Consider the following 24,424-nt stretch of genomic DNA (forward strand, 5'->3'; position numbering starts at 1 on the left):
TGCAGCAAGTATCAAGCGCAAGGAACTCACTAAATTTAAATAATAAAAATTACTAATACTTAAAATGAAAAACTTTCACTAAAATGAGTTTTTTCTTGAATTTCAGTTCTCCATGTTTTTAAAGTTCACTTACTGTGTTTGCTCACAAAATTTCGTAGTCATTTCTTCCTAAAAGCTATCATTCAAGTTTCTTTCGTGAACATTTCAATTTTTAAATATTAAAAATTATGTATATGCTAGGGGCAGCTTAAAAATTTTAGAGAGGATTAGGTGGGGCATAGCACAAAAAAGGTTGGGAAACACTACTCTAGACTATAGCGAGGTTCATCGGAGAAAACAACTTGTTGCCACAGGGCACGCCACGCACTTTGTTGCCGTGACTCCTGATTGGTTTGGTTTGGTTTACTTAATTATGACATAGCACACTAGGGCTATCTGCCTAAGGGGAGGGATGGCTTCGTGGAGGACCTTCTAAGGGAAACTGGCTCGTATACACGTTACACATGGGGAAAACCACGAAAACGCCCATGCAGCCAGCCCGTTCGCGGGTTTCAAACTTCGGACCGAACTACCAGTGTTCAGCGACTTTACCGCTCAGCCGCTACCGTGACTCCTGAAGTCAGGCGATTGTGACTCAGAGACAGGGAAATCCTGCGTTTAGGAACCCTTATACGCAGTTCATGCAGCAGCATATGGCGACGAACCGTGGAGATAGACAGCACGATACCTGTAGTCGTGCTCCAACGTTGTTCTAACAAACGAGAGGACGCTGTACGATCCATCACAGCCATGCGGATGAGATGTTTGTCGTCCCGTGCTGTTGTGCGTGCTCCACTGCCAGGATTTCTCTTTGTTTAGTTCTCCTCTGTCCATTTCTTCCAAGCACGCATCACTGCTGTGGTATTACCCAGAGTGTGGGCTGTGATTGCTTGATACGAAAGTCTACCTTCACGCGTACCGACGATGCGGCGTCGTTCGAATTCCGTTCGTTGTTGGTATTGCACCCTCTGCTGTTGACGAGGCATATTGACCACTAATTAAACGTTCACCACGGACAGAATAAGCAGATTTCAACGCAACTTTACAGTCCTTTATATATATTGAACAAGAGGCTGGTTCACATTCCACACATGCGTAATCGCTTTATAATTATAATCATTTGCATGTCTTACCTCACTCTCACTCTACATTTTCTGTGAGTTTGATTCGATTTGCATAATTCCTTCATAGTGTTGCAATTTTCACAAACATTAGTGTATATATCGCTAAATATTCGCGTGAACGAACTTCTTCGAATTTCCCCGATTTAATGAACTTCTCTATGTTTACAAATAATGTCCTGCCGTTAGGAAGCCATAATATTTTGGAAAAGTACAATCGCTGACTTTCAGTGAAAACAAAATCTACTGTAATTTTATGTGGCAAATAAAAATATTTTTCATAAGAGTAATAAAAGCAAATTTATTTACAAAAAATGCAGGTTCCTTTTAAGTTACAGTTTTACTTACCGCTATTTTATGAGAGAAGAACACAATAGTGCCAATCCGCTTCAAATTAATATTGGCATCAAAAGCTGTGGCTGGTCATTAGCCAAAAGTTATAACTGGAAACAAGAGTTGAAATCATGCGAACTCTACTAGATAGATAGTGAGTTATCGCTACATCTTGAACAACTCACAAAAATACAGAAGAACATTTAAATAACGTTTTTATTTTACTCTTAGTTTGACTATAAAAGCACAACTTGTGCTACAGACACTTGTGCTACAGCTTGTGCTTGTGCAACTTGTGCTACAGCTTGTACTTGTGGAACTTGTGCTACAGACAAAATTTTCACAATGTGTTGATATTTTAAATTAACAGAACAGAAATTTAAATTTTAATTTCGGGAACGTAGTTATCGATAAGACTATACACGAAATAGAACAAGTGGCTCACATATTTAAACGGCACTTTTTAAAAGCATCGGCCGGAATGAATGTTAAAGCCGGAAGCAAGAAGTGACTGCCTCTCAACTAAAGATTCAAAACCCTCAGCTTCAATACACATAAAACTAATTTGCGTTTTGGTGAGGAATACGGATAGGAGAAGTTGTAGTAAAGACTTAATCACTAGTTAAGCAATATAAGATACTTTACAAATCTAATAACCTGACTCTTAATTTAAGCGATTCCACTAGTAGATAAACATTTAAAAACTGCTGTTAGTTCGTCCCGGAAACCAATTCTAGCTGAACGAGTTGGCTGCACGGTTTTCTTGATTTTCTCCATGTAAATGTGAATTTATATAATTGTTAAAATTATAGGTTATAATTCCCACGTTTCGTTAAGAAAGTCCTCAATGAAGACACGTTTCCTTCTCTTACGCACATAATCTCCAGGTGCTTTATTGTGTTTAAATAACCAACCAACCTAATTTTTGCGCGATTTTTAAACTCAGATTTCTTAACTAAAAAAACCAGAAATTCACTGGAGCCTATCATAATGATTAGAATTCATGTCTTAACAAATCGCAATTTGACTTTTAAAAATTGTTCTAAAGGTCTATGTTTACATAAAAATATATTTTGCTTTGGGAAAAAAAAGTGTCTTTGAGCCCTTCGAAACGTAAGCAGCAGTTTGTCTAAGATATTTATTATATAGTAAAGCCACGGAATATCTTTGGACATGAAACACTTACAAAATCATTTTTATTTGCTTACTTTTGCTACGCACAGAAAAGAAGATAAAAAAACTTTTATTCTAGTAAATTTTACAGCTGCTAAAACATTTCTGTAGTAGAAGACAGCATGTTTTATTTATCTTTCTGACGTATTGTTTCACATACTCAGAAGTACTGAATGAATTTATAATACACAATTTTGAATAAAATAATTAAATAATTAAATTTAAATTAAGAGAAATGTAAAGAGAAATCTAATAAATTATTAAATTAATTTTAAATGGTTAAATGGAAAAAATCTTCTCGGATCTTGTCTTATATCAGCTTAGTAGCAAAGAAGCAGCTCAGCTGATCTCCATTCGAGTTTAAGCCTTGATTATACGTATAATGTAGTATTCGAAAGGATGACAAGTACAACTCTTTTTTGGCAGCACACCAAGGAAAGAAGATAAAACGATTAAAGCTCCACTAAGGAGAATAGTGAGAATTATAGAAACAGTATGAGGATATGGAAGGAAATTTTAACGGAAAAGTGCATCTTTGAAAATAAAGAGGGCGAGAGTTCAAGATTTTCTGTGACAGCAGTGATCCCCCTCGTTTGGTTACATCATTCAGAAAGTCTACAGGAGCTCTGAAATAGGAAGTCACTAGCGTGGAATGTGTATGTTAGTTTAGTTTGAGGAACACAACATTTACCCGCTGTTATAAATTCATTGCCAATACTGGAGAATAAGCCTTTTGACATATGATTAGCGGGCTTTTTCTTTCCTCTCAGCCTCAGTACAAGGGAACTCTGTACGAGGGAAAGACAGGCCTGCATTCAGAAATTAGAATTTATTTTTAAGGCATGTTTTTTGCTATTAAAACAAAATTTATCTGCTAAAATTGTGGTTCACTTATAATATAAAAGAAGTATCGGCTAGGGCTCCAACGCAATTCAAGCTCTGGAAACCAGCAAAATAAATTTCATTGTATTTAAAATGAAGTTAAATAAAATAGACGATAAAATGGCGAAGGTAAAAATTTACTCTTATGAAAGAAAAAAAATCCTTAAACTTTTTATTAATGTTCTTTATAAATTTTAAAAATAGCTTGTCATGTATTATGAATAAATATTTATTAGGCATGATTAATAAAAATGAAAATAACTAAATTTATTATAAATGATGCTGAGTAAAAATTTATTCTGAAATTTAAGGTTCAAAATAACTGTAGCAATTCATTAAAGAGTATAACAAAATGCGTAAACCACATATGGCATTACAATTACTTATAGGAAATGTGCCAAATTTTAAAATGCTCCAATATATGAATTCATTTACATCTTGGAATAAAAAACTCTATTTCTTTGCAGCTATGCATAGAAATACATCTACTTTGAGATGGAGGGTAGAAAATTATAGGTTATAATTCAAAACGTTTTTCGAAAAATTATAAAAATGACTTAAAAACAAAAATTTTAAAAATAAATCATAAAAAAATGTGCGAATTTTATTTGAATTGAACTTAGATTTTGAATTCTGAAAGAAGGAATCAAGTAAGCTTAATGAAAAAAAGAAACGAGATAATAAATATATACCAGATCCAACTAATATTGTAGTGTCGAAATTCTGAGACCTAATTTTTTAAAAACTACCTGGGCGATATTTGCGAAACTTAGCACTTTGGCATGATTTGAGACGTAGGATGAAAATATGAAAAAAAAAAAAAAAAAAAAAAAAATCGGTATTGTATTAGTCCTTAAGAGAATCAATTAGCATTTTAGGAGTTAATTTTAAATGACGTTTTATTAACACTGAACAACAACATACAGGAAAACGATCAAACTGTAAATGGAATTACATTAAATAGTTTTTAAAGTTCAAAGAGTGAGTTCAAACAGTCACAGCTACTTCTGCAGCTCGCGGGCGTTTGAATTCAGTATTTTCTCTATATCGTCGGTAGAGCGCGTTGCCGACGATATTCATTTGTTCAAGTCTCCACCCCCCGACTACGAAGACGTCTCGGTGAGTAGCCATGCGCCAGGGACCATAGATCTGCAGAATGTCCCAATACAGGTTTTATCGAAAATCCAGTTTGTGACAACTGTCAAAATTCTCATCCTGCTTCTTATAGAGGGTGTGTAAAATTCCCCAAACCACGAAATATTACTACACAAGGCCCCAGGAAACTATACTCTGAAATATTAAATCCAAAAACACAAGAAACTGTACAACCTAGCTTATCAACTAATGCATGTAAGCGAGAAGGGCTAAGCGCTGTGTAATATCATGTTTCTACTCTGCTGTTCAACGTCTTCGTAGTTTAAATAAATGTTTGTTATGTACATAGAAGACGTCATTTTATTCTTCATGGGTTATGGGCCCAGATAGCGCTTAACTGTGCAGTGCAACTACCATTGTTAAATTCTTTCGGCAAGCCAAGCTGCGTCGACTGAAATGAAAATGGCGACGACTAATACAGTGTCAATTGAAAAGCTAAACAAGGACAACTTTGATACGTGGAAGTTGCAAATGGAAGCAATACTGATTAAAAATGATCATTGGGACTATGTAACTGGGAAAATTCCGAAACCAGAACCTGGTGATGAAGAATTTGCTAAATGGAAAACTACTGACCAAAAGGCACGAGCGGATATAATCCTATCCATCTTACCCAGTGAACTTCCACAAGTAAAGAATTGTGTAACATCTAACGAACTGTGGCGTAAATTGCATTCTATTTACGAATCGAAGGGACCAGCTAGAAAGGCCACAATTCTAAAAAAATTGCTTTTTACAAATATGAGTGATTCTAAACAAATGACTATTCATCTAAATGATTTTTTCATTCTTGTGGACAAACTTAAAGAAATGGAAATAAACATTGCGGATGATTTGCTTACAATATTGCTTTTATATAGCATACCGGACTCTTATGAAAGCTTTCGAATAGCAATCGAATCTCGTGATGAACTGCCTTCTCCAGAAATGCTGAAAATTAAACTGTTGGAAGAAGCTAACGCTCGCAAAAATAAAGATTCAACGTTTTCTGAACCACAACATGCGTGCTATTCGAAAGATCGGAAGTATACTCAACGACCGATTCCTAAACCGAAACCAGATAAATCTGCAAACCGAAGACAGTATCCAGTTAACTACAGATGCAACTTCTGCCGTATGTATGGGCATAGAGCATCGGAATGTAGGAAGAAAAATAAAGAAACTAAAAGCAAACGCCTCAGTGAAACTGCGATGTCTGCAGAATATCAGAATTCCCTGGAGCAAGAAAAAGCCGTAGCATGCACTAATACTAATTCTAAAGCCATTTTTTGTCTGGATAGTGGTGCAACATCGCATATGTGTAACAGCAAGGAACTGTTTCAAGAAATTCACGAGGTAGGTGATACTTATGTTAAATTAGCTGCTGATAAAACTGTTAAAGCTATTGGAAAAGGAACTGTTAAATTTAAAGTTCGCATAGGTTCTAAAACTGAAAATATCAAACTCAAAAATGTATTGTGTGTACCTGATTTGAAAAATAATTTAATCTCAGTGTCTAAAGTAACTGAAAATAATCTTTCAGTAATTTTCAAAGAAAAATGTGCTCAAATAATTAATTCTAATAACGAAATAGTAATTTTAGCTAAACGCGAAAATGATCTTTATTTTGTCATGCCAATATTTGAATCTGTATCAATTGCTAAAGAAATAGATCAGTGGCATATAAGATTTGGCCATTTAAATGAAAATGATCTTAAAAAACTTCAAATAAATAACATGGTTAGAGGTCTTTCTTTTTCTCAAAATGACTCTCTTTCTACTTGTAAGGTATGCATTCAGGGTAAACAAACCGCAACCCCTCTTCCCAAAGAATCTGAATATAGAAGTACTGAATTGTTGAATCTAATTCATTCTGATTTGTGTGGTCCCATGAGAACTGAATCAATCGGTGGATCATTTTATTTCGCAACATTTATTGATGATAAATCTCGATATGTTCGTGTTTATTTTCTGAAGTCTAAGGATGAGGTTAAAGAAGCTTTCAAAAATTTTAAAGCATCTTTTGAAAATAAACTTAACTCTAAAATCAGAATCCTGCGAACCGATAACGGGCTAGAATATTTAGGGAAAGACTTTAATAAATTTCTTAATGATGCGGGAATAAAACACGAAATGAGCACTCCTTACACGCCAGCCCAGAATGGCGTCGCCGAAAGATTAAATCGCACTTTAGTTTCAATGGCGCGATGTTTGTTATTGCAATCCAATTTGCCTCAGAAATTCTGGGCCGAAGCCGTCAATACGGCTGCTTACATTCGAAATCGCTGCCCAACGCGAGGTTTAAAATACGAAATAAAAACACCTTACGAAGTGATGTTTGGCAGAGTACCTGCTGTCTCTCACTTCAGAACCTTTGGCCAAAAAGCATTTTCGCTAAATAAAAGGCCAGGAATAGGCAAATTTGATATTCGATCTAAAGAATGTATTTTTATTGGCTATTCTGATGAATCAAAAGCGTATAGACTTTGGGATCCCGAGGCATGTAAAGTGATAATAAGCAGAGACGTAAAATTTATTAATGAGTTTGAAAACTGCTGTAGTTATGACTCAGAGCAAGAAATAAATCTGCCTTTCGCTCCGGAGAAAAAAATTATAAATAAAACATGTTGTGATGAATCATCACCTCTGGACGGTAGCGAGTCGCCACTTCACTCTGAAGCTGAAAAGGAAAGCGGAAGTGATTTAGATAGCGAATCAATGCTTCCTATCCTGATTAAAAGGGGGCCTGGTCGACCCAAGAAAATAAAAACAGGTTTGCCAGGAAGGCCTAAAAAGGAATATCATTATACAGTTGTAAATAAAAATGAACAAACTCAAAATGTTGTTGAGGAAAGCATTAATCCTACGGTGCAAGAAGCATTAAATGGACCATATGCTGAAAATTGGCATAATGCCATGCTGTTAGAATATAACTCGCTTGTTCAAGAAAAGGCTTGGGAATTAGTAAAAAGACCTGAAAACAAGAAAGTTATTGGTAGCAAATGGGTTCTTAAATTAAAATATAATCATGACGGCACTATCGAAAAATACAAAGCTAGGCTAGTTGCTAAAGGGTGCGCTCAAATCCCTGGTCTCGATTTCACTGAAAACTTTTCCCCTGTTGCTAGATTAAGTTCCATAAGAACAGTTTTAGCCTACGCAGTAGAACACAATCTCAAAGGTTACCAATTAGATTTTGTAATGGCCTATGTAAATGGAAATTTAGATGAAGAAATCTACATGGAAATTCCCGAAAGTTTTCGCGATGAAACTAATTCAGATAAAGTGTGTCTTTTAAAGAGATCATTATACGGTCTTAAACAGTCAGGACGTACAAAAAGTTGGATGAAAAATTGAAATCTATGAAATTTAAATCTCTTAATTCAGATAATTGTGTTTATATTAAAAAGACGCCTAACAGTGAAACTATTATAATCGTTTATGTAGACGATCTTATCGTTTTTACCGATTCTCAGCAAACGTATGAAACAATTCGCGATAGTTTAGCTTCTGCTTTCAAAATGAAAGACTTGGGAAAATTACATTATTGCTTAGGAATAGAATTTTACCAAAATGAGAATTCAATTAAAATTTCTCAAAAGAAATACGTTGATGATATTTTAAATCGGTATAACATGCAAAATGCTAAATCTGTGTCTTCACTTATAGATAACAGCAAAAAATTATCAAAAGAAATGAGTCCTAAAAGCGAAAATGAAATCGCTGACATGAAAAATGTTCCATTTAGAAATCTGATCGTATCATTAATGTACCTTTCAGTAGCTACTAGGCCAGATATCACATACGCCGTGAATTTCTTAAATCAATTTAACAACAATCCGGGAAAAGAACATTGGCATGCTGCGAAAAGAATACTTCGATATCTAAAGGGAACCCAAGATCAAGGACTAATTTATACGAAAACAGGAAAACCACTCATCGCCTTTGTGGATGCAGACTGGGCATCAAATGTCGATGATAGAAAATCTTACACCGGTTTTGTATATATATTAAGTGGTTCAGCTATAACCTGGGAATCACGAAAACAACGCAGTGTAGCTCTATCTTCAACGGAGGCGGAATATATGGCTCTGTCTGAGGCCGCCAAAGAAACTGTCTACCTACGTCGTTTCCTGAAGGAGCTGGGTTACAACATAGAACACCCAACAACAATATACTGCGACAATCAAGGAGCTCAGAAAATTACAAAGAACTCTGTGTTTCACTCCCGTACAAAGCACATAGACATTCGCCATCATTTTGTGCGTGAAGTGTATGAACGCGGTGAATTAGATGTGAAGTACATACCTACCAGTGAAATGGGAGCTGATGCGTTAACCAAACCCCTGACTCCTGTTAAACATCAAAACTGTTGTACAATTGTAGGATTGAATACTGTTTAATATGTATTTTGTTTTATTTTTCAGGAATAGGAGAATCAACGTCGAAAGGGGGTATGTTGGCAACCGACGTCGATTCCCCTAGCGCATGCGCATGATAAGCAAGTTCTCTGCTGCGTAATACTTATACTTAGTAGGTAGTTAGCCAAAGTCAATGGTGAGTAATGCATGTAAGCGAGAAGGGCTAAGCGCTGTGTAATATCATGTTTCTACTCTGCTGTTCAACGTCTTCGTAGTTTAAATAAATGTTTGTTATGTACATAGAAGACGTCATTTTATTCTTCATCAACCAACCAAGAACCAGTCCCCACTTGCAGCTATAAAACAGAACAATTTCGATCAAACAAACCCTCAGCTTCAATTAATTTCAAAAATAACCCAAGCCCAAACACATCTGGATTTCTTGAATTATTTCACGTCATGCGTGAAATTGAATCTATTTTCGGCTGGCAACAAATTACAAAATTAACGAATCTACTTAAGAAAAACCTCAAGAACATCAGATCTGCAGAAACTCAAATGGATAAAATGTACATTTTATTTCTTATCATAGAAGAGCTCAACAAACCTGAACACGAATAAAATTAAAAAAAAAAAAAAAAAACCCTTATATATACAAATAACGTTGCTGTTATTTATTTAACCGAATTATGTATGCCTAAATTCTTAAACCTAGTTATCCCATGCTCCTTAAATTAATACTAAAGCCTTTTACTTTTATTTCCTTTAAAATAAAATTTAGGAGATTGCCTACAAAAAATCCAATTATTTTTCTAAGTCCAGCAGGCTTTCCTCAATTAGTAACCCCTCCCCTCACTACTATTCGGCCTTTCCTCAAAATTAGTATGGACTGAAAAGAGCCTTAGCCCCTCCACCCCCAGCACACATGACTATCGCACTCCAATCAACGCTCTTCTCTTGGCCAAATTCGATGCTTTCCTGACTTCAATTCATTCAGTCTCCACCCGCCGCCACTGCTGCCTGCGTGCTTCTCCGATCGTCACTCTCCGAGAGTATTATTCTACAGTATCGTTCCCATTGCCTACTCTACTTTCCAGAATCGACTTGCATCTCAGGACTCCTCTACAAAAAATTAAAGAAAAATTTAGGAATGAAAAAGAAACCTATGCCATTCTTCAACTCTTCTACCTTATGCTTATCACATCTTTTATTCTTCAACTGCACGATCGACAACATTCGGAAACTGATCCATTTACTCGACTGGGATAAGAGTTCCTTACCCAGGCGCCCACAAAAGCCTGAACTTCGTTCACGCAACGGGTGAGTAGCCAGAGGAAGAATTGTGTGGTTGGTTCTTTTTTGAAGCATTCTTAGAAATGTTCTCTCTTGGTCTCCATTTCCACGTGGATTGCTTCTTCGTGAGATTACTTAATGGTCTTGAGATCTCTTGAAAATTAGGAATGTAGCGTCGATACCAGCTGCAAGTCTGAGGGACACTCGTACTTGCTTCACATTCTTTGGTGAAGGGATTTGTTGAATTACTTTTACCTTGGGCAGGGTCTACTTCAATTTCAGAGCTTGAGATATAATGTCCGAGATATTTGTTTCGATTGGAATGAAGCTTGAATTTGAAAAGTCGATCAAATACTAAGCGCAAGTCTTCGAGATGCTTCTCAAAAGTAGAAGACATCACAATAATACCGTCGTGATAAGTAAGAGTGTTAACATTTAACCCATTCCGGAAAACATCCATTAATCTTTGGAAAGTAGCTGGTGCCGTCTCCAATCCAAAAGGCATCCTTGTGAATCTATAGAATCCAAACTGACATATAAAGGCAGTTTTATCTTTGTCTGGAGGGTACATTTTAACTTGGTGATACCCTGATTTAAGTCTATGGTAGACATGTATCTGGTTTGCTTTGCAGTATGAAGAAGTTCATCCATACGACGCAGCGGGCATGTATCAGACTTATTCAGAGAATTCAGTTTCCTGTAGTCAACACATAATCGAAGATCACCGTTCGGCTTGGGAACTAAAACAACGGGTGTTGCATATGGTGAATCGCACTCTTCGATTATGTTTGATGCAAGAATTGCATCGATTTCTTTCTTCAAAATCTCTTTTCTTTCTGGAGATAGTCTGTAAGGGGTTGTATCCACTGGAGGTGAATCACCTGTATCAAGTCGGTGCTCGATGTAAGGAGTTGGTTCTCCCCTCCCCCGGAGAGAACGTAGTTTCATATTGTAAGGATTATGTTAATTTTATGAAAAGTTAAATTTTGAGTTAAAGTTCCTTTCCTATCGATTCTTAACTTCGTAAAAACAAATCGTAAAAACAACCTTGTATTTAGCGTAGGTATAATGAAACACTCAATCGATTTCGAGGGCAGCTAAAGGTCCCTCCTCATCAGGAGAAAGAAACACCTAGAAAGAAGAAAATAAAGGAGAAGGAGTCACAGAAACACGTGGTCCTTATCAGCACTGCACGTGGTTATAACTATATTTTTTAATCAGAGTTGCACTGGCCGCCTACTTTTACTGAGCCAGGCTATCTGATCAAGCATAAAGGACAAGAAAAATTAGCGAAGTTAAAATAGGGAGCGAGGGGCAAATGCACCTTACGCTCAAAATCTGAACTTCAAATAATGGAAAGCAACCACTGAACGGATTTTTATACCCTCTGGTAGTTTTAGAATTCCTTACAGAACTTACAGAACGTAGTTTTAGAATTCCGTCTGAATACATAATGAGGAAGAGCGGTATTTAACCGCGAAGATCTTCGGTCTTAGGGAGAGAGATACCACGTATTCTGGCTGCACGCGTACGCCTTTTTAGGCTACTCTTTCATAAGCTATTATTACGCTCGGCCGTACTTTAGGCCCTTGATAGCTTCGCAGTCTATCAGCGTTAAGGGGCAACTCTGTTAGAATCTTGATAGCTTCGGCTATATCTCTTTAGTTAAGATTAGTTTAGTATTATTCTTAGTGTCTTAAGTTCAAGCCGAAGTGTCGGCTTTATTGTACACTCCAAGACGGAGTTTTGTTAAACCTTAGTTGGAATAATAAAGGGTTAGTTTACCATTCTATCTTGTTTTTTCCTGTCCCACGAACTCAAGTGATTATTCGCTTATCAGTCCTTAAGATTCTTCACTTCCAACAGTAACTTAGAAATTGCAAAGTTAGGAACTCTACAATATTTTTCTAATAAGGCATTCAATCGTTATCGCTGCTCTGCAGTTAGAGTTTCACCTTCGTATGGACGTAGTAGGCAAGGATTTTTTTAACATGTCAAAGGATTGGACTTGAACTGTTTCAGCAAATGGAAAGTATTTGTTTGGACTGTCACCAAAAAACCACTTTTGCTCACGAATATTTAGAACTACTCCAGTTTCCTTTAAGAAGTTTTCTCCAAGCAGTGTTCGATTACATGTAGCATCAGTAAGAGCTATCAGTGTCAAAGGGAAGGTTTGTCCTTCAAGGCCAAGTTTCACACAAGTTGTGTAAACATCTTTCGTTGTTTGGCTGCCATCTCGAACTATCCCCATCTTAGACTAGAAGAGAAACACGCTAATGTGACAATCAAAATCGTAAAAACAACCTTGTATTTAGCGTAGGTATAATGAAACACTCAATCGATTTCGAGGGCAGCTAAAGGTCCCTCCTCATCAGGAGAAAGAAACACCTAGAAAGAAGAAAATAAAGGAGAAGGAGTCACAGAAACACGTGGTCCTTATCAGCACTGCACGTGGTTATAACTATATTTTTTAATCAGAGTTGCACTGGCCGCCTACTTTTACTGAGCCAGGCTATCTGATCAAGCATAAAGGACAAGAAAAATTAGCGAAGTTAAAATAGGGAGCGAGGGGCAAATGCATCTTACGCTCAAAATCTGAACTTCAAATAATGGAAAGCAACCACTGAACGGATTTTTATACCCTCTGGTAGTACCAAACGCGAGGAGGTAACGCCATCTATCGGCAAAAATAACTGAATTAAGATAGTAGAATTTTAAAGGTATTAGGAAGGACTGGATTGGACTCCAAATCATTAACTAAACCTGCTAAATCTTTGTGAATGTGAAAAGCCTCAAGAAAATCCAATTCACCTATGGAAGAAGCCTTTTGGATAATTTTTGCAGGCCCAAAATCAAAATTATGGTTAAAAGTCCAACTATGATAGGCTATTGAAGACTTGTTAATTTCGCCCTTTCTGACATAAGATTCATGTTCCTTGATACGAAACTTTAACGCTCTTTTTGTTTGGCCAATATATCTTAAACCACACTGACATGATATACTATAAATTCCCCATCTTCTTTTAAGATTTGGTACAGTTTTTCGCTAGCGATTGAATGGCTTTCTCCACTTTCCGCACAAGCTGTTCCATATATTCAATTGATGGATATATTCATCACTGCAGTTTTTTTAGCGTTGCTTGACTTTTATATATAAATATTGCCAAAACGACCTGAGGTTGAACTCGTGAAGTGCGGACAATCTGGGCATTTTGATTTAGTAAATCCAACTTTGCCACAACCATAGCAACAGAGTGTTTATTTATCTGCTACATTGGTACATGTATTCTTCACTGGCGTAGAGTTTGGAATACCACCTTCCGAATTAGAAGTCTTGGTACTTTTCTTTCGAGTTGGTAAGATTGCAACTTTGCTTTAATTATTATGTAAAGAATCGTAAGTGTCCAACATTTCTGCTAATTCTGCGGACGAGTGTAAGTTCGGCCAAATGTCCAAAAAGTGATCTCTTATTTCTTGAGAAACTATCTGTTTTATTTGTTCAGCTATAATGAGCTGCTTCAAATCATCAAATTTTGCAATATTTAATTCTCTAAGCCGATTTTCAAAATAACTGGTCAGTTCAAAGTAGAAATCACGCCAAGTACTTTCTGGTTTCTTCCGATGTAGAGCGAACATTTGTCGGAATTTATCAGCGGTGAGCATTTCCTTCATCTTTTGGTAATCTCTTGAATCCTCTTCTGGCTCACGAGCAATCAATTTTCCAATTTCTGTTGGTAATGATCCCACTAAACAGGGAACCCAAATTTCTTCTGGAACCTTTAAAAACTTCAGTTGTCTCTCAAAAAGATTTAGGAACAAGGCTATGTCATTATCCTTAGGATCATATTTAGGTAAAATTATCTCAAGATCCCGACTGGTTTTTTCAATCTCAACAACAGGACCTGCTGTAGTGGAAGAGGGGTGTCTTCTGAACTTCAAGTTGAAGTCTCAAGCGTTCCAATTCATAAGCTCGCTCTTCTTCTTTTTCTTTGGCTGATATCTTTGGCAGCTTCTTCTTGAGCAATGCGTTCTTTCTCGTTCTCAAGTCTTTCTTCTATTATATTAGTTAACATATGTTTCACTAATTCTTCATCATAATTATCAGATTTCATTATGAGTTCTTTTTAATTGTACCGCTTTTAGGTTGTCTGCCGCGACTAAATCCAATTCAAGGGCAAGGAGATTTAAATCTTCTTTTCTCCCCCTACCCAAAAAGGACATTTTGTCTTTTGTGAAATTTAAGCACAGTCTTAATGTCTCATTTAAAGTTTACATTATGGCTGTTAAAGCCTAATATTCTAATTTTATACTTGTTTGAATTTTAAATGTATTTAAATTCGCCCTTCGGTCCTTAGATATCGTTGATAATTTTAAGCACTTAGGGTCATAAAAAAAATCAGCTTCGCAATAACTGGAAATAAACACTACTGGTTTACAATACTTACAATTCCCATATTTGCCAAAACTTAGTATCAATTAAAATTCTAATACCATAAATAATCAAATACAAGGGGTGATCAAATGAAAAGGTACGAAACGACGTAAAAACGTAACAGTTAAATATTTGCATATTCCGCCATGGAAGAACATAGAGAGACATCTCGGGATGCGATTGGAGTCTCTGACTGGGATCGGAGCATGCGCGGGAGAGAGCAGAGGCTCTTATCAAAAATGGCGTCCAAATGATTCGGCAGTCCGTATGAGGACAGGATGGCGTTCGCGTTGCAAAATTCGACGACTGAGGAGCAGCGAGGTGTTATCCGATTTCTGAAAGCGGAAGGTGAGAAACCGGCAGCTATTCATCGCCGGATGGAGACAGTTTACGGGGAGAAATGTGTCTCTGACAAATCTGTCAGAAAATGGAGTGCCCGTGAGAGTGTGGGTGATGACCCGAGACCAGGCCAGGCAAACACTGTCATCACGAGCGATCTCATCGACAAGGTGGACGACCTAATGAGAAGTGATCAGCGTGTTACATTGCGAATGTTGGCGGTGAAGGTGGATGTCAGCTATGGAACCGTGAGGGCAATTGTTCACGACAGGTTGCAATATCGGAAGGTGTGTGCCGTTTGGGTTCCGAAGCAGCTCACCTACCAGCAAAAGGAATTGCATATGGGGCTAGCACTGTAACATCTGTTTCGGTATCAGGAGGAGCCCGCTTTCATGAAGCGGATCGTCACAGGTGATGGGACCTGGTGCCATCACTACGAGCCAGACACAAAGCGGGACAGCATGCAGTGGAAACATGCGTTGTCACCTCCCCCTAAAAAGTTCAAAGCCGTGCCGTCAGCAGGCAAGGTGTTGCTCGCCGTCTTTTTCAACGTTCAAGGTCCGCTACTTGTGGAATTCCTCGAGCACAGAAAAACCATTAACTCCGATGTGTACTGTGAGACACTCCGACGCCTACGCAGGTTCATCAAAAACAATAGACCGGGGCTGCTCACGGATGGTGTGGTTCTGCTCCATGATAACGCGCGTCCACACGTCTTCAGAGTCACACACATGGAACTGGACAAGTTCAAGTGGGAGACGTTGGACCATCCGCCCTACAGTCTGGACATGTCGCCCTGCGATTTCCATGTGTTTGGTCCACTGAAGAAACACCTGAAAGGGAAGCGCTTCAACTCGGACGGCGTACTCAAGGACGCTGTGAAGGACTGGGTCTCATCATGGCCACAAGAATTCTGGGAACAAGGAATCCTGTGACTTGTTCATCAGTGGAATCGTTGTGCTCAGGCCTATGGTGTATATTTTGAATAAAGTCTACATTTGTACCCACCGCGTCGTTTCATACCTTTTCATTTGATCACCCCTTGTATTATTCAATAGATTTCTTATCTTAATTATACACATCGGGGTAGATGTTATCAATGCATCTCTGGGGTAAGAAGATCCATTCCTTTCATATAAGATAACAAAATAGCTATCATAACATCTATATGAAGTATCCTGAAAGAAAACTAAATTCAACGCATTTTGCAACTCTATACTGCTGTCCCACGTTGGACGCCAATTTTCTTTGTATTAGTCCTTAAAAGAATCAATTAGCCTTTTAGGAGTTAATTTTGAATGACGTTTTATTAACACTGAACAACAGCATACAGGAAAACGATCAAACTGTAAATGGAATTACATTAAATAGTTTTTAAAGTTCAAAGAGTGAGTTCAAACAGTCACAGCTACTTCTGCAGCTCGCGTGTGTTTGAAATGAGTATTTTCTCTATATCGTCGGTAGAGCGCGTTGTCGATGATATTCATTTGTTTCAGTATGTCGTTTCAGGAAAAAGGTCCGATTTTGTCACAAAACAACCTATGTTAGAACCATGGAGGTAGGAAGTAAGAGGGGAGGCCCCTAACTGGTTTCCCCATACACTCCTTTGAGTGGCTAGGGAAACCTACTACGGTATCGAAAGGCCCGGGTTCGAGTCCCAGAGAAGACATTGATGTTTGTAAATGTATAGTGTCGGTTGTAACAGCTTTAAATAATATTAAAATCTTGTAGTTTAAATAATTTAAATAGATGAACATTAAGGTATTTGTGAATGGCAATATTTGAAACCAAACTCGAGGGCCACGTGCGACTCTCGCACGAAGAATGTAATTTATTTTTAAATGTTAGTATTCTTTTTTCTTCTTGTTTTGTATGTCGCCATTCGAGTGCTAAATAAAGTTTTTTCTGTGTTCCATCATTGGAGTTGCTTCATATTGCCAAAGAAGTATTACAGTCATAATTATTTTGGAGGCACCGGCCGAGATCGAATAATCGTGCGTATTTTTATTTTATTAGTTCATCACTGAACGTAATATTAGTGATACCAGGTTATTACTTCCTATTGATATTGAATTGCCTTATTTTATTAGTTCATCACTGAACGTAATATTAGTGATACCAGATTATTACTTCCTGTTGATATTAAATTGCCTTATTTTATTAGTTCATCACTGAACGTAACTTCCTGTTGATTTTGAATTGTCCTATTTTATTAGTTCATCACTGAACATAATATTAGTGTTATCAGGCTATTACTTCCTGTTAACACTGAACTGCCTTATTTTATTAGTTTATCACTTGAACGTAAACTTAGTGATACCATTTTAATGCCGTCTCTAGTAGAGCTCAAAGGAAAAGAAAAATAGCGTAAGAGAAGATCTTCGAACCGATGAAGGAAGAAAATAAAGCATCCAAAGATATCTTTGAAGAAGAAGTTAAATCACCGGAATTAAACGTGGAAGATTTTCACGAAAATTTGAAAAACGATAAAGAAATTAATATTGAGAATCATTTTGCGATGCAGCGTTATCATCATCTTTCGGTTTTTTATTTAATATCAAAGCCGCTACTAATATACAAAAGAAAATTGAATATTATCCGAAAGACACAAATGTACTGAGGAAAGGCTTTGTTGTGAATTATAGCCGAGGAACTGATCCAACATGGAAGAGATCTAGGCACCGTCAAAAAAAAAAAAAAAAAAAAAAGGGAAGACTAATTTGAACACTGTCCATTTTCTTCCTATTTAAAGGTGGTGTAAAAATGTTTGTTTAAAACTTAAAAATTTTGGCCTGAAGTTTGGAAACTTATCAGAGAAGTTACCTTTTCTCTTTAAGCAAATGAGCAAGCCGAGCTTATTAAACTGTCGAATTTTACAGAACTTTTCCCTTCGGAAAAAGTCTCTCCGTTGGGGGAGAGGTTGTAACAGCTTTAAATAATATTAAAATCTTGTAGTTTAAATAATTTAAATAGATGAACATTAAGGTATTTGTGAATGGCAATATTTGAAACCAAACTCGAGGGCCACGTGCGACTCTCGCACGAAGAATGTAATTTATTTTTAAATGTTAGTATTCTTTTTTCTTCTTGTTTTGTATGTCGCCATTTGAGTGCTAAATAAAGTTTTTTCTGTGTTCCATCATTGGAGTTGCTTCATATTGCCAAAGAAGTATCACACGGTGCGGCATGCAGCATGCAGCACTCTAAATATGCCGCGAGCCGAAAGTCCTCTCGTGTGGATTGGTGGAAGGAGAGAGGGCTGGGAGACTCCCCGGATCCCTCCCCTGGGGTGCTCTCCCTCAAAACTGGGAGTGGAAAATAGAAGCGCAGCCTGTGGAGTAGGCTCTGGCAACCATTGTTCCATATAATATGGACAAGACAACAACAATGAGCAATGGTAATCCCCTCGTGAAGACCAAAACATTCAGTGACTTGCCATTAAGATCAATGGATTTTGATATGATCAAATGTAAACATTTGTAATTACGTCATAAATATACGGATAAATGTACATATTTTCTTTTTAGAAAATATTTAAGAGTCCTAAGTATGTGAAAAGAATATATTTTTAAATAACATTTCATTCTGAACGGAATTAAATGCTATACTTTTCCCAGAGCAGTTTGCTCCGAAAAGTTTAATTTGAATGAAATGTTTTCACAACTTTTCGTTAATTACATCAGAAAAAATTAAGGTAATTCGATTTTATTCTTTTAAGGATAACAAAAATTAGGATCAAAGTCTTGTATTATTAATATTAAAATTACGCATAATTTCTTTTCTATTTACAGAGCTTCTTCTTGAAATACTTTCTCAAATATGAGACTATTTTTCAGATTTTGGGGCATCTTTTAAATATAAACTCTGAGTAAATTTATAATTAAAGCTCTGGTCGGTTCATGTCAAATTAGAGCACCTTTTATTTTAATAGTGAAGTACGTTAAATATTATTGCTGATTTCCATGCAATTAACTTTCTATGAATATTTCTGAAAGGGAATAAAAAAAGGATTTAAAAAAAAAAATATATTATTTAAAACTTGTAACTAAGTTATTATAAAATGTAAGAAAATAGTTCTTTTAATACTTATCAAATTTTTTTTACTCTTAATTTCAACAACACGTATTCTAAAAATTCTTCTTTACTACTTCTTTAAGTATGCATTTCATAGACTTTACACCTTTTAACAAATTGCTTTTCAGTACAAATAATTCTTACTTAAATATTTTATATACATATTTGTCAACAGAATTTCAATTAAATCTTAACGCTGTTATAAGTTGAGATAATATTCATAATTATTTCAACTTATAACATAATTATCTCAACAAATGTGTGCTTTTTACAAGGATATGCATAAATTTCAACAACACGTATTCTAAAAATTCTTCTTTACTACTTCCTTAAGTATGCATTTCATAGACTTTACACCTTTTAACAAATTGCTTTTCAGTACAAATAATTCTTACTTAAATACTTTATATACATATTTGTCAACAGAATTTCATTTAAATCTTAAGGCTGTTATAAGTTGAGATAATATTCATAATTATCTCAACTTATAACATAATTATCTCAACAAATGTGTGCTTTTTACAAGGATATGCATAAATTTCAACAACACGTATTCTAAAAATTCTTCTTTACTACTTCCTTAAGTATGCATTTCATAGACTTTACACCTTTTAACAAATTGCTTTTCAGTACAAATAATTCTTACTTAAATACTTTATATACATATTTGTCAACAGAATTTCATTTAAATCTTAAGGCTGTTATATTCAATAACTAGATTTCTTCACAGTAACTTTCAAAGGAGTTTAAGAATGAATAAATCCTTCATTTCCAAATGCATTTATAAATAATTTCATACATATTTGCGCATTTTGTTAAAGGAAAATGTGTGCTTTTTACAAGGATATGCATAAATACCCATATGTAATATGTATTTAATATTTTTCATTTTCGTAAAAATAAAATGATTAGTTTAAAATGAGCAACTATTAAGCCTCTCCCCTAAAAATTTTTAAAAAGTACATGCTACAGTATTATGTGGATGACAAAACTGTCCTTTATTTAAAATATTTTGATATTTGGAACATAAAATAAAAGTAGTGAATACTCTATCAAGGGTATCGAAAGACGTATACAGTTTTTAAGGTAAAGTATTTTTCATTCTTTATCCAAAACATTTTTGCTAAAATCTATATTTTTGTAATCCAGTAGCTTAGAATTTTATAAAACAAACTCTAATCAAAAATCGGTGTTGCAGGTTAACGAAAAATAACCAAGATGTCATCTTTGCGTTAAATGCCTCTAAACTATACATATTTTGCTATTATCCATCCAAGAATGAGTGCTTCTTTTATGGGGAAGTGTTCCCGCTTTTCGATTTGTACGAAACTGTCGTGTATGGAAATAACGTGAAAGCGCTGTCAAGGATACATTGGATGTAAACAAAAAACACCCCATCTAGATACCAAAGTCTGGTAGCACTGCTTCAATCGGTAGTGCAGGGTTGGCCCCCTCCTTTTATTCTTACCTCCATGGTTAGAATAATGCTATATATAAATCTAATGTAATATGTCCCGAGTAGCGCATTTAAGGCATGGAAAACGCACTTTGAATTACGTCAATCGGTCCAATAGAATGAGAGACAGTAAAATTATCCCCCCTCTTTTTTTTTGACTCGGTGTACATATGTATTTTTATACGTCTACATCAGCGGTTCTTTACCTTTTTAGTGGTCAGCACCCCTTGAATCTGAAAATAAGCTGTCCCACCCTCTTTAAAAATGTGTGTATATTTTTTATTTAAGAAAAAAACATTTATTGCATTGGCAAATGCCGTTTGTTTACAATATATTTTACCATATAACATAAAAAGCAATGTTTAAGTTTTAACGGCTAGTTTGTTGTTGTTTATTCATAATAATTTTATTAAAACGAGGCAAGTCCTCAGATGCATTTAAGTAATTTCTGGCTTTTGTTTTGATGCGCAAGTGCTGAAAATTCCATTTCACAAAGCTATAGGTGCTGTCAAATGGTAAATGTGTCTGTAATGCCACTTTTGACAGTTGTGGTAAGTTTCTAACTGTTTACACCAGAACTATTCTAAATCTAGATTTTCGAATTCCATTTCCATACTCGCATTTCGGTAAGATCTTTTCAAAAACCGTTGTCGTCCATTGAATTTGCATCAAACAGAAATGGACTGAGTATCCATCTATTAATTTTGCTAGCATTTCTTGCGGAAAAGTATCCATCAAATGATTAACTCAATTGCTGGAGGTGTATTATAATTTTTGGTGTCATTATTATTTTTTCGTTTTCCAAAGCGACTGAATCCATCAAAGGAAAGTTTGATGAATTCCTATGTTCTACTTGACGTCTCCAAAGTTTTAATTTTTCACCAGCTGTTTTTATGTTCTTGCCAAATCCTTGCAAAGAAGTGCTTACTTCATTCATGCGGTTAAATATATCTGCTATGTAGGTTAGCCGAAGCACTGCGTCTCTATTTCCAAAAGCTTCCACTAAATTTTATATTTTGGTTAGTAAGAAACTGTATAATTTCTTCACGCAATTAAAATCTCTGGTCAGTATGCAAGAGAGCTACCGTATTTCCGTAACGTAAAGAAGCATAGTATGAACAGCACAGATTTCTTCGCACAAAGCAAGAAAAATACGATGATCCAAGCGCTCGTCCTCGGATGTACTTAACTACATTCACTACTGTAGTTAGATAGAGTTTCAAATTCTGTGACAAAGGTTTCGATGCAAGTGTATGACGATGTAACATATAGTGCAGTATTCTAACTTAAGGTATTTCTCTCTTAATATATGAAATAAATTCAGAATTTTTGCCCATCCTTGCAGGAGCCTTTTGTCGGCATCAGTGCCTTTTGTCGAATTAAGCGGTTCACAAAACAGGAAATTTTCTAGTACTTAATTTTCTTTAATGTATTGCGAAAATGCTAATACCTTGTAAGGATCTTAAGTTTTACTAACGTTTATTTTATTTTAAATCTTTACTATCACTTCTTATTTTCTACTTCCGGCCAGAATTATAAGCGTTAAGGTTTTTATGCAAAGTTTGTCTGGCGAACGCCAAGTATTTAAGTTGTGGCTTTTTGCCAAGCGAGAGAGAGGAAGCAGTGAGTCGAAGCAGGCCGCTTACCTTAGAAGTTACGCAGTTGCTTGTTGCCTTCCAGGCCAGAGGTTTTAATCCTCTTGATAAATTTAAACGTATTGTAGTGTTCACAGTTCTCTGTACTACATACGCTTCCTATTAATATAAGGCCAATCTTCCACGTTTATTATTCTAAAGTTAAATTAGAGTTTAGTTTTATTTTTATACTTTTACGTTTTGACCCCAAGTAGCGGGTTGGTGTATTCCGAAGTACGGAAGTCATTGTAAATAGAGAAAAATAAAGGGTTTTGTATACCCTTCTTGTGCATCCTGTTTACTTCCCACAGTTTTGAACATAGCTTTCTGTTCCGAGTCAGGTCCTTGCATGTTTCCGAAGAAGGTTAGAAGGAACATTGAACCTGATAACCTGACTGCAATTATCAACATCAGTTGACTTGTGCAGTTGGATGCTTACTTTTAGAGGGCTGTATTTGATATCTTCTACTATTTTGAGCAAAATTATAAGGTATTTCTCCTGCCTTCTTCGCATGCCTTCGTGGTGTGTTGGTATACACCCTGGGCGCGTATTCCAGAGGTCCGTGGTTCGATTCTCGGCGAAGGCGTTGGTAATTTTTCATCTTGCCTGCTTCCAAAAAATTCCTAATGTCTCTACAAAATGTCAGTACTGGCAAGTAAACCTTCTCTCCTTTGATATTGGTTTTCCGGAAACACGTTTTCTGAAAACTTATGTCACAAGAAGAAAAACTGTGAAATCTTAGGGGTAGAGGGACAAGCGTTTAGGAGCTATAGGACCCACAAAGTATCAGTAAAAAGTTGGAAACATGACACCAAACGTCGCGAAAATGCTCGTTTCACGTACTTATGTGAACTACTAATGTGGTAAGAAGGTGGAGATCTCAATATAAAGAAAACACCACTCGTTGAAAAGAAACACTATACGTTGGGATATTGAAAATGTGACTTGTTATCGACTTCAAACAAAATGTATTACAAGAAACAATCAATGTGCAATTCATAAAATAAACATTCAGACGGGCAGAAAGACAGTTAACATTGGGGACATATCACAAAAGCAATAGCCTTATATTTTGCACACTCATCATTTGTCAGTGAAATCGAAGCATTAATCCATCGGCGCAAAGCACATTCCAGTTTCATCGTCCAAGTATTCGCCCTTAAAATCCTAATAAAAATCCGAGTAAAGTCCTAATAAGTCCTAATAAAAAGTCCTAATAAAGTCCTAATAAGTCCAAGTATACTAATAAAAAGCATACTTAATCAAGTTCTTGAAACGATGACCGTTGAAATGATATACTGAAAAGTCTGCAGGGCCAGAAAAAAACTATTGCTATGTCAAATGTGCTCGGTCGCGATAATAATTGTGTCCATTATGTAACGAACAAAAGAATTGTTACAATGTCTGAAGAAATGAATATCTAGAGCTGGATCTTTCCCATACATCCTTCTGGTACCAGTTCTTTTTGTAAGACTTTAACATCAGGTATTTCGGTAGCAGACAATGCATGAATATACAAGAAATAGAGACGTCATTACGGGAATATGTCCACCTAAATACACACTTTAATGATACTTTTTGGGTCCTATAGCTCCTAAACGCTTGTCCCTCTGTCCCTAAAACTTCACAGTTTTCTACTTGTGATATAAGCTTTCAGAAAATATATGGGTTTTCGGTAAACTGGTGTCAAAGGAGAGAAAGTTTACTTTTGAGATCTTCAATGTGCGATCGAATCGCATCACTCGATAGTGGAATTTGTTGAATTTTCCTTTGTGCATCAGAACCGAACAATTTTTTTCAATTTCAAGCTTATACGGAAAGGCTTTTAAACTGCTGTATAGTTAAATTTTGTAATAGTACCGCTGGCATCAAATCGTGCTTTCTTTAGATTTCAAGATGTTAAAGACTATATCCAATAGATTCACCCTCATGCTGATTACTGAAATATTCTAACATTTTTGAGGGTTTAAGATTGGAGCTGGAAAATATTTTACAACCTAAAATATATTGTGGCCGTTGGGGTACCATCTTTTTCTGTTGTACAAGTGAATCCATAGAGACATTATTGTCTTTCCATTGACGCTTTTTCTACATAACGAAGTTTACTACAATTTAAAAATTTAAATTAATTGATATAAATTTTTATCGATGG

General features: G+C 35.9%; 2 protein-coding genes across 2 annotated transcripts; both read left to right on the forward strand.

Moving 5' to 3' along the window:
- Positions 1-15,046: 15,046 nt before the first annotated feature.
- On the forward strand, positions 15,047-15,466 carry LOC146993389 (protein GVQW3-like). Its single transcript, XM_085808247.1, has one exon. The coding sequence runs from the start codon at positions 15,047-15,049 to the stop codon at positions 15,464-15,466; it is 420 nt and encodes a 139-aa protein (XP_085664373.1).
- A 33-nt stretch (positions 15,467-15,499) lies between these two features.
- Positions 15,500-16,042, forward strand: LOC146993390 (histone-lysine N-methyltransferase SETMAR-like). The gene has a single exon (XM_085808248.1). The coding sequence runs from the start codon at positions 15,500-15,502 to the stop codon at positions 16,040-16,042; it is 543 nt and encodes a 180-aa protein (XP_085664374.1).
- The last annotated feature ends 8,382 nt before the right edge of the window (positions 16,043-24,424 follow it).

Source organism: Stegodyphus dumicola, chromosome X1 (genome assembly GCF_044657685.1).
Source record: "Stegodyphus dumicola isolate Sdum_Otavi_A_Nest chromosome X1, ASM4465768v1".
Classification (NCBI taxonomy): domain Eukaryota; kingdom Metazoa; phylum Arthropoda; class Arachnida; order Araneae; family Eresidae; genus Stegodyphus; species Stegodyphus dumicola.

Coding starts and splice junctions, on each gene's coding strand:
- LOC146993389 (XM_085808247.1), top strand. CDS start 15,047: ATGGCGTTCGCGTTGCAAAATTCGACGACTGAGGAGCAGCGAGGTGTT.
- LOC146993390 (XM_085808248.1), top strand. CDS start 15,500: ATGAAGCGGATCGTCACAGGTGATGGGACCTGGTGCCATCACTACGAG.